Source organism: Phoxinus phoxinus (genome assembly GCF_949152265.1).
Source record: "Phoxinus phoxinus genome assembly, chromosome: 8".
NCBI classification, from domain to species: Eukaryota; Metazoa; Chordata; class Actinopteri; order Cypriniformes; family Leuciscidae; genus Phoxinus; species Phoxinus phoxinus.
The window spans coordinates 38,177,866-38,192,865 of NC_136883.1; the positions used below are offsets into that span (position 1 = coordinate 38,177,866).

The 15,000-nt window shown below is 43.4% G+C and overlaps 2 protein-coding genes across 3 annotated transcripts in view; one reads left to right on the forward strand and one right to left on the reverse strand.

Moving 5' to 3' along the window:
- Nucleotides 1-11,529, forward strand: part of larp6a (La ribonucleoprotein 6, translational regulator a) — a 12,315-nt gene extending 786 nt beyond the window's left edge. Inside the window, exons 1-3 of the mRNA XM_079620971.1 lie at nt 1-156; nt 5,463-5,661; nt 9,902-11,529. The exon at nt 1-156 is cut by the window's left edge and continues 786 nt beyond it. Coding sequence (XP_079477097.1) covers nt 1-156; nt 5,463-5,661; nt 9,902-10,960 — 1,414 coding nt within the window. The 3' untranslated portion in view covers nt 10,961-11,529. The remainder of the gene's footprint in view (nt 157-5,462; nt 5,662-9,901) is intronic.
- lrrc49 (leucine rich repeat containing 49) overlaps nt 1-14,992 on the reverse strand; it is a 50,498-nt gene extending 35,506 nt beyond the window's left edge. The window contains exons 1-2 of one of the 2 annotated variants that reach the window (XM_079620968.1): nt 14,808-14,992; nt 14,387-14,417 (exon numbers count right to left, since the gene is read on the reverse strand). The gene's annotated coding sequence lies outside the window, so the exon portion shown is untranslated. Of the gene's footprint in view, nt 1-13,708; nt 13,883-14,386; nt 14,418-14,807 lie in introns of those variants that run through there. The other variant, XM_079620969.1, reaches the window with a different exon arrangement.
- Between the last annotated feature and the right edge of the window lie 8 nt (nt 14,993-15,000).

A 15,000-nucleotide genomic window follows, 5' to 3' on the forward strand; every position in this document is an offset into this window, starting at 1 on the left:
GCGGGAGATCAGCGCTCCGGTGACCATCACTGTGGCGATCCAGGCCGCGGAGGACGAGGAGCTCCAGGAGCCCGAGGAGGAGGACGTGTCATGCGGGAACATCGAGCTCCTCACGGGCAGCGGCAGCGAGGACGAGCTCAGACACGACAAGTCCAGGTACTGAGTGTGTGTGTGTGTGTGTGTGTGTGTGTGTGTGTGTGTGTGTGTGTGTGTGTGTGTGTGTGCATGAGACCTGTCATGTGTAAGAAGAACTGAGTTATTGATGATTGCATCCTTTCATCCACGTACACGCGCACACACACACACACACACACACACACACACACACACACACACACACACATCAGCTGCACTTGCAGGGCTATAAATAGACACGCTCACAATGCTTGACCCCATAAAAGTGCCAATTTCTAATTCTGATTCAGTGAGTGTGTGTGAGAGACTGGGAGTGTGTGTGTGTGTGTGTGTGTGTGTGTGTGTGTGTGAGAGAGACTGGTAGTGTGTGTGAGAGACTGGGAGTGAGTGTGTGTGTGTGTGTGTGTGTGGGAGCGAGACTGGGAGTGAGTGTGTGTGTGAGAGAGACTGGGAGTGAGTGTGTGTGTGTGTGTGTGTGTGTGTGTGTGTGTGTGTGAGAGAGAGACTGGGAGTGAGTGTGTGTGTGAGAGAGACTGGGAGTGAGTGTGTGTGTGAGAGAGACTGGGAGTGAGTGTGTGTGTGTGAGAGAGACTGGGAGTGAGTGTGTCTGTGAGAGAGACTGGGAGTGAGTGTGTGTGTGAGAGAGACTGGGAGTGTGTGTGTGTGAGAGAGAGAGACTGTGAGTGTGTGTGTGAGAGAGAGACTGGGAGTGAGTGTGTGTGTGTGTGTGAGAGAGACTGGGAGTGAGTGTGTGTGTGAGAGAGACTGGGAGTGAGTGTGTGTGTGTGTGTGAGAGAGACTGGGAGTGAGTGTGTGTGTGAGAGAGAGACTGGGAGTGAGTGTGTGTGTGAGAGAGAGACTGGGAGTGTGTGTGTGTGAGAGAGAGAGAGACTGGGAGTGAGTGTGTGTGTGAGAGAGACTGGGAGTGAGTGTGTGTGAGAGAGAGACTGGGAGTGAGTGTGTGTGTGTGAGAGAGACTGGGAGTGAGTGTGTGTGTGTGTGTGAGAGAGACTGGGAGTGAGTGTGTGTGTGTGTGTGTGTGAGAGAGACTGGGAGTGAGTGTGTGTGAGAGAGAGACTGGGAGTGAGTGTGTGTGTGAGAGAGACTGGGAGTGAGTGTGTGTGTGTGTGAGAGAGAGACTGGGAGTGAGTGTGTGTGTGAGAGAGACTGGGAGTGAGTGTGTGTGAGAGAGAGACTGGGAGTGAGTGTGTGTGTGAGAGAGACTGGGAGTGAGTGTGTGTGTGTGTGTGAGAGAGACTGGGAGTGAGTGTGTGTGTGTGTGTGTGAGAGAGACTGGGAGTGAGTGTGTGTGTGTGTGTGTGTGAGAGAGACTGGGAGTGAGTGTGTGTGAGAGAGAGACTGGGAGTGAGTGTGTGTTTGAGAGAGACTGGGAGTGAGTGTGTGTGTGTGTGTGTGTGTGTGTGTGTGTGTGTGTGAGAGAGACTGGGAGTGTGTGTGTGAGAGAGACTGGGAGTGAGTGTGTGTGTGTGTGTGTGTGCGAGAGAGACTGGGAGTGTGTGTGTGTGAGAGAGAGACTGGGAGTGTGTGTGTGTGTGTGTGAGAGAGACTGGGAGTGTGTGTGTGTGTGTGAGAGAGAGACTGGGAGTGAGTGTGTGTGAGAGAGACTGGGAGTGAGTGTGTGTGAGAGAGAGACTGGGAGTGAGTGTGTGTGTGAGAGAGAGACTGGGAGTGAGTGTGTGTGTGAGAGAGAGACTGGGAGTGTGTGTGTGTGAGAGAGAGACTGGGAGTGAGTGTGTGTGAGAGAGAGACTGGGAGTGAGTGTGTGTGTGAGAGAGAGACTGGGAGTGAGTGTGTGTGTGCGAGAGAGACTGGGAGTGAGTGTGTGTGAGAGAGAGAGACTGGGAGTGAGTGTGTGTGTGAGAGAGAGACTGGGAGTGAGTGTGTGTGTGAGAGAGAGACTGGGAGTGAGTGTGTGTGTGAGAGAGAGACTGGGAGTGAGTGTGTGTGTGCGAGAGAGACTGGGAGTGAGTGTGTGTGAGAGAGAGACTGGGAGTGAGTGTGTGTGTGAGAGAGAGACTGGGAGTGAGTGTGTGTGTGAGAGAGAGACTGGGAGTGAGTGTGTGTGTGAGAGAGACTGGGAGTGAGTGTGTGTGTGAGAGAGACTGGGAGTGAGTGTGTGTGTGAGAGAGAGACTGGGAGTGAGTGTGTGTGTGTGAGAGAGAGACTGGGAGTGTGTGTGTGTGAGAGAGAGACTGGGAGTGTGTGTGTGTGTGTGTGAGAGAGAGACTGGGAGTGTGTGTGTGAGAGAGACTGGGAGTGAGTGTGTGTGAGAGAGAGACTGGGAGTGAGTGTGTGTGTGAGAGAGACTGTGAGTGTGTGTGTGTGTGTGTGTGTGTGTGAGAGAGACTGGGAGTGAGTGTGTGTGAGAGAGAGACTGGGAGTGAGTGTGTGTGTGTGTGTGTGTGTGAGAGAGACTGGGAGTGAGTGTGTGTGTGTGTGTGTGTGTGAGAGAGACTGGGAGTGAGTGTGTGTGAGAGAGAGACTGGGAGTGAGTGTGTGTTTGAGAGAGACTGGGAGTGAGTGTGTGTGTGTGTGTGTGTGTGTGTGTGAGAGAGACTGGGAGTGTGTGTGTGAGAGAGACTGGGAGTGAGTGTGTGTGTGTGTGTGTGTGAGAGAGACTGGGAGTGAGTGTGTGTGTGTGTGCGCGAGAGAGACTGGGAGTGAGTGTGTGTGTGTGTGCGAGAGAGACTGGGAGTGAGTGTGTGTGTGTGTGTGCGAGAGACTGGGAGTGTGTGTGAGTGATTGACACCTGTCGTCAGGGGCTGAAAGGATTGTAAGGGACACACAGATGTATTCCACTACAGGGTCAGTTCCCCCAGAAACACAAACTCTGTCAGTAATGACTCTCCTCATGTTCCGTCAGACTCTCCTTCATCTTCAGGACACAGATGAAGATATTAGTGATTAGATCTGAGAGTGTCTCACTCCTCCATTGACAGCACCGCATTGCAACTTTCAAGGTCCAGAAAGTTAGTAAAACCATCGCTAAAATAGTCCATGTGACCACAGCGGCTCAACCTTAATGCTGTCAACCGACGAGAATACTTTTTATGTGCAAAACAAAACAATGACATTATTCAACAATCTCTTCTACGGCATTCTCCTGCGCCGTGGACGTGTGTAACCGCAGCGCTCCCGGACTGTACGTCAGAACGCCGGCTCACGATTGGCTGACGCTGGTCGTGTGTGTGTGTGTGTGTGATGCTGGCCAATATTGTTTACACTGCGTCAACAAACTAACTTTCTGGATCTTGAAAGTTGCTGTCAATGGAGAGACCGAAAGCTCTCAGATTTGATCAGATTTAATCAATAATTTTTTTATTCAGATTTGATCAGATTGAATCATGTGTGTCTCGAAGATGAAGGAGAGTCTGACGGGAACAACACGAGGGAGAGATTACTGACCGAGTTTACATGTTTGGCTGAACTGGCCCTTTAGTGGAACGGGTGCGGTGGGGGCCTCGGGGCCCGAACCCCTGCTCGTCAGGCAGGAATGGCTCCACACCGGTTCCACTGGTTCTCCAGGACGGTCCAGTGAGCAGATCAGTGTCCGACACACAGAACACACAGCTGCTGATACACATCACCAGAACACACAGCTGCTGACACACATCACCAGAACACACAGCTGCTGACACACATCACCAGAACACACAGCTGCTGACACACATCACCAGAACACACAGCTGCTGACACACATCACCAGAACACACAGCTGCTGATACACATCACCAGAACACATACACATCCACCGGGAATACATGTTTTCCACTTACTAATAATCTGAATCTAATAATTATGAATCCGCCCAGATCCGAGGTTTTCACTGGTTTAGATGTTACCGACCCAAACATGATGATCCTCGAGCAACCAACCTCCATCCTGACATTTTAAAAAGCCATATTTCTCAAGTTATACAAATGTAGTTTTTAATAATGCTTAATTAAATTAAATTTGTGTACTTTTCTCCATGCACTGGGAAACTGTTATAACTGCACTGTTATTTTAATCTATTTTATATTATATACTTGCTTTAATTCGCATAATATTTTTTAAATCTCTTATTTTTTTACAGTTTTCCTCAGACCCCACCAATACATAAATTATATATGTCATTTTTTGTTATATACTTATTTTAATTAGTATTATATATTTAACATTTTTTACACTGTTTCTAAGCTTTTCCAGGGACCCCCAGGACTTAATGGGTTGATTTATTTATCTTAATAAAAAAAAATGTATTGTATACTTAATTTGTATTAATATCTTTCTTTTCTACACTCTCCCTCATCGGTTATGTTAGTTTATTTTAATAATCAATTTATATTAAAAAAAAAATTTCATTCTTTTTTTCTTTCCCCGCTAGCGCTTCCTTGAAAGCCCCTGCTTTATATATTTTTACGCTGTTTTCCATGGACCCCAGTAATACATGTTTAATTTGTATAAATAAGTATATTATGAAAAAATATTAAATACATTATATTTGTATTTTAAAATACATTTATTTTCTAAGCTTTTTCAGGCACGCACTTGTGGCCCTGCCTTATTTATTTATCCTAATTTTTTTTCTTGTAAACTTAATTTGCATTAACATTTTTCAAAAAAAAATTCTCTAAGCGCTTCATTATTCCTCCCTGGTTATATTTATTTAAAAACATTTTTTTTTATAATTACCGGTAATCAGAATTTGTATTATTTAAATATAATTTATTAATTTTCTTAATTCCTTGAAAGCCGCTGGTCTAGATCACGAATGCACTCGGTGACCGCAGCAAACGCCGACCCTCAATGAACCGTCTCCCACATAACCTATGGAGCCGTTTTCCCACTCGTGTGTGTGTGTGTGTGTGTGTGTGTGTGTGTGTGTGTGTGTGTGTGTGTGTGTGTGTGTGTAAAGCGCTGAAGAGTCTCGCTGATGCTCTATTGTCCGTCCGCGTCCGTGGGCGAATCATGACGGCTCGTTCTGCGCTTGAAGGGTTTCCCGCCCCGCTCGAGTGTCTCTTCAGGAGCGCGTTTAAGCGGCGAGTGACTCATCAGCTTCATGTGTTTCCTGAAGGTCACTCGCAGCCGATGGAAAGGTAGCCTCACCGCAGGTCTAGAAGAGACGCTTGTGTTCCTCTCTGGTCAGCGTGTGCTGAGCGGTCAGATGGAGAGGTCTCGTGGGCAGTGAGTTGTGATGCTCGTGTTTCTGCACAGGCTGTTGGATTGTGGGGGAATGAGAGATGTGAGGGGGGATGATGGGAAACAGACGGGCTCCCTGCTGCTGCTGATTGACGCGTGTGTGTGTGTGTGTGTGTGTGTGTCAGTGGTGCCGGGACCAGCGGCGGCGAGCTGGAGGAGGAGAGCTGGCAGCCTCCAGACCCGGAGCTGATCCTCAAACTGGTGGTGCAGATCGAGTTTTATCTGTCGGACGAGAATCTGGAGCACGACGCGTTCCTGCTCAAACACGTGCGGCGCAACAAGCTGGGCTTCGTCAGCGTGAAGCTGCTCACCTCCTTCAAGAAGGTACGAATCCGTGCGATCCAGTTCTTCAAGTGCTTCTGTAATCAATCATTTTATCCCGAAAACTCACAAAAAGGACATATTTCAAGTTTTTTTCTCAAATTCAATTAAAATATCTTGAATGTAACTCGACACCCTTGCCTCATCTAGTATGCGCGGTTCTATGAATATGCAAATGAGCCCCGCCTCCACTCACTCACTCACTCAGAGATCCACTGGTGGACGATCACACGTTGATCTGATTGGTCAAGGTAGTGTGTGACGTCAGAAACACCAGCGATTTCAAACCGTGTTTTTGAGACTGTCTTTGGTTCACTGCAGTTTTAAGCAGAAAATACTCAGCAATGCTGTCCACTTATGAACTTACACATGGTGTGTGTTAAAGCAGATTAATAACACCACATACACACATAAACTACAGTAAACGATGGATTTACACCACAGGGACTTTAAACATTTACATTTAGTAGTTTTCAGGTCACGAGGTCTACTTTAAAGACCCCGTGATCTGAAAACTACTCGTATCTGTTCACTTGTTTGCATCTGTAAACTGTATATGTGTGAGCTCAGGATAAGATGTACATGAACCCTAAAAAGAGCAAAGTTTGCACGAGCCGGTGTGATTTCAGCATTTTTCTCCTGGTGAAGATCTGATCTCCCCGTGATCCCGACGAGAGATCCGCCAATCAGAATCCACCGTTACCATGGAAATGAAAATCTTGGCTAGAGTTAAGCAGTGACCGCCCACTCCGTAATCTCCATGAACACTTAAACTACTACTATCTGTGTGAATCTCACAGTGTGTGGTTTTTGTGCGGTGTAATCCGTGATAAAGCGGCAGCTTCGTATCGCTCCGGTCGGGTCGCCGTTCTCAGTGCATCATGGGATTTCCTCGTCCGACAGTTTAAGTGTGCTTGTTTTCTCTCTCTCTTCATCTTGCTGAGTTTGTGATTCATCCGTGAGCGGGTTGGCTAGATTCATGACTCGATCTCTGCATTGAAGTGTTGAAACACCTTTAGAGAAACTGAAGGAGAATAATACAAAGGAAATGATGGTTTTGTTGGGCTGTGACTATTAAAAAAGGAACAGGCTTTTCAAAATGTTCCACTTCCTGCTTTATTGAGAAATAATGTCAGCACAGAAACACACATGCACCTGACGGTCTTTGAAAGTAACGATCATTATATTATATTGAATTATTATATTGCGTCTCATGATGCGTTCACTGATGTGATGCACATTCTTATTAGGGATGCATAACGATTACTGGTAATTAATTGCAATTAATCGTTTGCAGAATAAAAGTTTTTGTTTACATCATATATGTGTGTGTGTACTGTGTATAATAATTATGTATATATAAATATACAAACATGCATGTATAATTTTAAGAAAGAAATCTATTTATATTTGAAGTATTTATAATTATATATAATATAAATTATATTTAAATATAAAAATGGATATAAACATGTAAATATTTTAAAAATATATACATGCATGTGTGTGTATTTATAAATACATAATTATTTTACACAGTACACACACATATATGATGTAAACAAAAACTTTTATTCTGCAAATGATTAATTGCGATTAATCGTTACGCATCCCTAATTCTGAAGGTTAGACGCAGAAAGCCGAACGCTAATGTCTTTATCAAGCGTAACCCTCGTGCACGGTTAGAGTTCTGTGTACAGCTTTATGGAGCGGGTCAAATTGACCCTAATTGGATTCAATACAATTCCTCAAAATCACACTATGAAAAACAACAACGATTCAGGTACAAATTGTAAACTTTTAATATCAACATTTGTCAAACATAAAAAAAAAAAGTTTTTTGTTTTTATATTTATGCGTAGAACATCATAACTGAATAATTAAATCTAGCTGTATAATAAAAATAATGTTTACTTTTCCTAAGTTGGCTCAACTTTTGTTTTGTAGACTCATTTCATAAAGTCAAGAAGTTACTTCTGACATGATGAGCGCACAGCAAGTGTGTGTTTTCTGCATATGAAGCTCTTGCACTTCACACACGCTGCTGGATGGGCGCACACACACACACACACACACACACACACACACACACACACACACACACACACACACACACACACACACACACACACACACACACACACACACACACACACACACACACACACACACACACACACCCCCCTCACATCACAAGTGCCCAGCCATACATAACATGTTTTTATTGTGTGTCTGTACAGTTTCTTCTGAATAGCTGCCTATGAGGGTCAAATTCACTATTAGTAATAGTACGAACATATAGTGTTTTTGTTTGTATATGTCAAAACACATCAGCATTTTGAAACTTTGCATGCATGTTCATGATGATAAATGAGAAGGTCACAAAATATCAAGAAAAAAAACAAAGGTTTAATTTTATTTCAGGAAGCTTGAAAAAATGAATGATAGCTAATTTTTACAATCTGTGGCTGACAAAATATTTTTCTGTATCGAAATAAGTATGGAAAAGCTAATTTTTTAGCTTCGTAAGGTAGTAAAAAGCCACAATAACAAAATATAACCGATAAATATTATTATTTTGGGTCGGTACAGTTGCCTTAGAGCGTTAAAATATGTGGGTCAAATTGACCCGCGAACATCACGAACGTAATAGTAATTATGTTTGTATATGTCAAAACACATCAGCATGTTGAAACTTTGCATGTTCATGATGATAAATGAGAACAAGTCACAAAATATCAAGAAAAAAACCATAGGTTAACCAGTATTTCCAACAACTAGAAAATCGAAACGGGTCAAATTGACCCTCAACATAATTAACCCTGTACTTGATGTGCAATGACATGAAACATGACATTCATTTCTGAGACATTGACACCGAACAGCCCACGATCAAGAACCGCATGTTGATGAATGGAGCCTTTTCACAATTATTCATCGTAATCTAGCATTTTATTTATTTATTTATCTTTTACATGTATTGAATATGAAGACTTGAGATGCAAAAATCTCTAACTCCGTCTGACATTTTCTTTTAAATGTCAGGTTGACTTTGAGGTTTTCGCATCTGAAGTCTTCATATTTAAAACTGTTTTCTTACCTTGGTATCAAACTAGTCACCGCTACAGTTTACACTGTTAAAAATGATCAACTTCCTCAGATTTTCTGTTTTGTATTTTAGCAAAGAGCAAATATCTGCCGATGACGTCAGGAAAATAAACTTAAGTCGAAGAGAAACAAGATTATATTTCTGACTCCATTAGCAGATATTAGTTCTTGTTTTAAACACAAACTTGCTTCCTTTTGATGTATTTTTCAGTAAACAAGATGTAATATCTTCAGCCGTTCTGCTTCTCCAGTAAATGTGTCTTGATTTAAGAATGTTTATATATTAGTGCTGGAAAACGAGACCGAAAGAACATCATGTTTCGCTGAGGAAGTGATGACGAGTTTGACATTTTTCTTCTGACCAACGTAATCAATTTCTTTTGAGAATGTAGTGTATGTGGAGTTATTAATCTGCTTTAACACACACCATGTGTAAGTTCATAAGTGGACAGCATTGCTGAGTATTTTCTGAAAAGTCTCAAAAACACGGTTTGAAATCGCTGGTGTTTCTGACGCCACACACTACCTTGACCAATCAGATCAACGTGTGATCGTCCACCAGTGGATCTCTGAGTGAGTGGAGGCGGGGCTCATTTGTATATTCATAGAACCATGCATACTAAATGAGGCAAGGGTGTCGAGGCAAGATATGAAGATGGGCAAGATATGAAGATGTTCAAGATATGAAGATGGGCAAGATATGAAGACATTTTCTTCCAAGGAAAAAACGCTTATGTCATATTGGTGATAAAATTAAGGGATAAAATTGATTATAATTTTCTTCAATAACTGTATGCCCTTGTTCAAAGTCTTGCTGTAGTTCAGGCTCGACTAGAACAGGTTTTCCTGCTGTAATGTTGATTATTTTCCTCATATTCTCCAGTGTTGCGGCTCCTCTCTTCCCAGTCTGTCAGTAACGCTCTGTTCACTTCCTGTCTCTATGAAGCCCCTCCTTCTGAAAAGCACACTGTCATTTTAATGATTAAAGATGAGTTTAAAGGATCAAATGATTGACTACAGGGGGACTTTAGCATATGATGTTCATACCTGAAGAATGTTGATCTCTCTCTCTCTCTCTCTCTCTCTCTCTCTCTCTCTCTCTCTCTCTCTCTCTCTCTCTCTCTCTCTCTCTCAGGTCAAGCACTTGACGCGGGACTGGAGAACCACGGCGTACGCCTTGCGTCACTCGAACCTGCTGGAGCTGAACGACGAGGGCCGGAAGGTGCGGCGCAGGTCCACCGTGCCGGTTTTCGCCAGCGAGTCTCTGCCGAGTCGGATGCTGTTGCTCAGCGAGCTGAAGCGCTGGCCGGAGCTGGACGTAGCGTTCGGAGGAGACGCCGCTAACGGAGGCCCGACCCAACAGGAGCGGCTCATGGAGCTTCTTCTGAAGGCGTTCGGAAACTACGGGCCGATCGCATCGGTGCGGGTCCTCAAACCCGGGAAGGACTTGCCGGCGGATCTGAAGAAGCTGAGCGGGCGTTACTCCCAACTGGGAACGGAAGAGTGCGCAATCGTAGAGTTTGAAGAAGTGGAGGCGGCGATGAAAGCCCACGAGGCGTTCGCCGTAGACGGAGGCATGAAAGTGGTTCTGATCGGCACCAAACCTCCGAAGAAAAAGGTCCAGAAAGACCGGCAGCGGGACGAGGGAGGCATGCGTAAAAGTCGCTCGCTCAACAGTCGCGTGCGAGAGCTTCAGTATCACGGAGGCGACGACTCCGCCGCTAGCTCTTCGGAAACGGAAAGCAATCCTACATCGCCTCGTTTATCACGCAAGTCGCGTTCCTGCAACAAGCTCAGTCCGACAAGCGCCGGTCCGAATCATCTCAGCCCGGTTGTTTCGCCACGCTCGAGTCCGTGGAGCAGCCCACGCGCAAGCCCGTGTTCCCAACGGAAAACGCACCACTCTGGGAAGTCTCCGCTAGCTAGCGAGGGTCGTTTGAGTCCGGAACCGGGCCGGCGTTGGGCGGACTATTCCTCGGATAGCAGCTTGACGCCGTCGGGAAGCCCGTGGGTCCAGCGGCGCAAGCAAGTGGCGAGCCAGGAGAGTAGCCCGGTGGGAAGCCCGATGCTAGGCCGGAAGATCCAGAACGCGGACGGGCTTCCGCCGGGAGTGGTGCGGCTCCCGAGAGGTCCGGACGGGACTCGAGGCTTCCACTGTCCTGGACCCGGGAAAACTGCGTCCACGCAAACCTGAAGACTCCCGTCGCCGACTCTCGCACTCGCTCAACTCAACGCATCTCTGTAGGACTTTTGTAAAACCTTTTTCTATATGCTATTTTTGTTAACGTTTTATACATCTTAATTTAACTGATTTCCTCATTGAATGATGGCATCACGACAAAGGGAAGCCGTTCTGAAAGTATTTAAGTTTTAAAAATCGCCTCCGTGTTTCCCCCCGGTGTTGGTTCTGATCTCGACACCACCACATGCCTTTCTGATGATGCCGTGGACGTAATCTCCGGGATCACCCCCCACCCCCACCCCCCGGCGCTGGAAATCCCTGAAGGAATATTTCGTTTTATTTGCTTTGACTTCTGTTTTGTTTCTGCCTTTAAACGTGCTTCTCATTTTAGTGATTTATGGATCGGCTGGGATCTGTTTTGTTCTGTCCTCTGTCCTTGGGTTCGAGTCCTCCGCTTCCTCACGGTGAAAGAGTGTTTGAGGTTTCTGTCCTGAGCACGAATGCCTCGTATCGGCCTTCATCTGAGTGAAGGCATCGCACAGTCTGCTTCCGTACTGTACAAATAAATCACTACAATCGCATCTATCTGGGGTATTGCTCATTTCTTTGGATCCAATATTCTCTTGCTTCTGGCGCTTTTGTTTTGCATTTCAATCCGCTGGTGTGTTCGGTTCTCATGTAAATCAGTGGCTCTCGACGGCTTTCCCATTCAGATTTAACTCGGAACACTTTCTGTGCAGATTTTGTACGATAAACAATTTCGACCGACCAATGTTCATTTATAATGCATGTTACAGTCAAACCAACATTACCCAGACTCCAACATTTCTCACATTATCACATAGTTTATAAAACGGTAATAAATATGAGCAGAACTCAGTTGATATTTGACAGGTTTTGTCCATCTTCTGTTAGACTGACACACACACACACACACACACACACACACACACACACACACACACACACACACACACACACACACACACAGGTTTTGTCCATCGTTCTGTTAGACAGTCTCACACATGAATTATGTTGAATATCTGTCAGCTGGTAAATTTAACTACACAATTAGATAATACCAGTTTAGCTCAACCAGTGACCAAGCAATGCTTCATTGTGTTCAGTGTGTGTGTGAAAAGAGCATTAGCAGTTACAGACACACACTTCAGCAGAACATGATCAGCTCAAAGTGGCCAAATCAGTTTTTGTATACATTTTTTACTGGTAGTCACTATTAATTTTTTTTTTTGTATAATATGCAACAGTTTACTTTATTTTGCTCTCCTCACTTACATAAATGAACTATAACTATAGTGAAAAAAATATAAAATTATGTCTGAATAATTAGTTTAACTGTATAATGCATTCATAAATAATTGCAACCAAAGTTAAAATGCATTGAATATATGAGGATTTCTTGTTTGTAATGTGTTTTAATGCACGGTTCTTTCTAAAAGAGTTAATGTTTATTATTGATGAGATCATACAATGAGGCATAATTAATGCAATAAATATAACGACTTAATTTTACAATGAACTGCATAGGCCCGACAATATGCACGACTAAAAGAGGACCAACGATCGTGCCGGTTACGTAACAGCAGAAGTGTCATTTACAGCCTAACACTTTGAACAAACACTAGGCTAAATATTGTGTTCGCATTAGCCATATTACCAAGTGACGGATTCATTTGTGCCTAGAATTGTGCATCAGATTCAATAAGCATTTCCTCTATGCATGCTGTTGTTCTGATGCACTGTTTTTACCCCTGAGATGCAGATAATGTCTGTTTCCAGCTGCATTGCTCTTCTAATAGTAATGCGATGTTTCGAGTTAATGATCACGTCAGATCCATCACAACGGATGGTTTCACTTCACTTGATTGCAACCGAATCTACAGTAAAGGTGAACATTTGGTCCCATTTCCTCAAGATACTTTTTTTTTTTGACACAGCATGACATGGTAATGTTTCTAAGCAACTGCCGGATCTCCGCAGGAAAGCACAGGATATTTCAGTTCGGTCGGAGGAGATTCTGCAGGCCGTCTGAGTTCAGGCCGAGCCGAACCTCGCCTGAATGGAGTCTCTTCAAAATTGTGTTTGGCATCGACTTAATATGCGCCTTGTTAATGGACAATCGCTGTAGCTGCAGTATTCTACGATAATTGCCATTAATATCAGTAAATGAGTGTGCTTTTATCTGCATGTTCACACTGGCCTCAATAAGCATTGCCAATTATAGTTCATTTTCTGGTAGAATGAGATGTATCTGGATTTCCAATTAAATTGGCAGCATCTTTTGGCCAGATTGAGCATGAAATCCATCTCATGGTTTCCACATCACAAATGAATCCATCTCAGTAATGGCTTCTGTTGAAAGCCTGTATCATTTAAATCTTGTGATTTGTTCAATTATATGCAGCCCCAACTTTTTAAAGCAATACGCCAAGCCATTTTGCTTTTAGTCATAACTAATTTGTTGCCAATTTAATACACTCCTACATGCACACACTCCCTCTTCTACTCGAGTATAAAGTCACTTTCCAGAACCTTCAGCCTCGAATACAACACTTAACAAAGACACAGATCAAAATCATGTTCTCTTTCTGTTTTTCGGCTTCTCTTCCAGCTCTTTTGTCTCATTTTGTGGCTTATTCTTTAAATTAGCCGTTTTAAAGTCATTATACACTAAAATTCAACTTGAAAACCACTATATAGTAGTAATAAACACACTGTTTATATTAAGGAACTCCCTACCTGTGTGTTTCCTCACACAACTCTTCATCTTGCACAGCTGTATCATTCTTAGAATGTAAAATGGGTAAAATATCACAATACAAGCGTTTCCGTCAAATAAACCGTTAACCCGCGCGGGAAAACAATCAACCCGCGACAACGTTTAAAAGTCGCCGAATTACGCGGGAAAACAGCGGTCATGCTCACAGTGTAATGGATTATCGCTAAAGAAAAAGAAAAAAATATATAGGGCGGGGACTTGTTTCGGTTGTTGATTGGATGTTGACGTGTTCTGAGACTCGCGCTTAAAACTGCACATGCGCATTGGCTGGTCAAGCCTGAAAAATAGGCTTTTTTAATGTTAGTTGAGCATAAGAAATTCATGTTAGTTTTTGTGGCTGTAAATGTGGATAGTGCTCTAATTAATACATTAGCATTCTGCATTTCTTCAGAATAGCCTACACAATGTGCTTTAATTGACAATTGACTTGTGCATGAAACAAAAGAGTCAGAATTTACATGATCCATTGTAATATCGAACATATTGTAGGCCTACTGCTGTTTAGTAAGAAGTTGGCAGCATGTAGTCACAGTATTCGTGCTTTATAAAGAGGAAACTGAAAGTGGAACAAAAGCTCGAGATGTAATGGACTAACACAAATGTGGGTCAAAATATGAATAAAAGAAAGCAGCACTTACATTCGGTCACGATGACAGAGATTCTGTGTTCCTGAGAGAGAGAGAGATGTTTGTTCAGATTTCAATACGCTGCATCTCAAAACATCATGTTCTTACAAATGACTATTGATGATCATTCAGAGGAAAAGGACATTTTACATTCCACAAATATGTGGAACTCTTTAACTAGAACTACTCACTGATAAACGTATTAAATAAGTGTATTAAAGAGTATTAAATCTGCAAAAATACTCAGTGTTTGCCATTTCCCAGTACAAATATCATTCTTAAATTAAGTTCCATACTAGAAAACGAGAGGAAAAACAAATTTTTTTTTTTTGCAGTTTGAGCCAAAATTGTACCTGCTGGATCAGAAAACAGGCGAAAAACTCCCACAGACGCACAATAAACCATATATAGAGACACACACAGAGACACTTACCAGAGAAGCTGGACTGGTTTCTGTTTAGGCTTCAGCTACTTTAATATTTCATCTACATTTGGTAGTCCTGTAGTGACGTCCCGTCTTTCTAACTTAATAAACAGTCTCCAGAAGTGCACATGTGAAATCCGTGCAGCTCAAACAGAACAGCTGGGTGTGAAGGTCAGAGGTCGATTCCCAGGGAATGCATGAC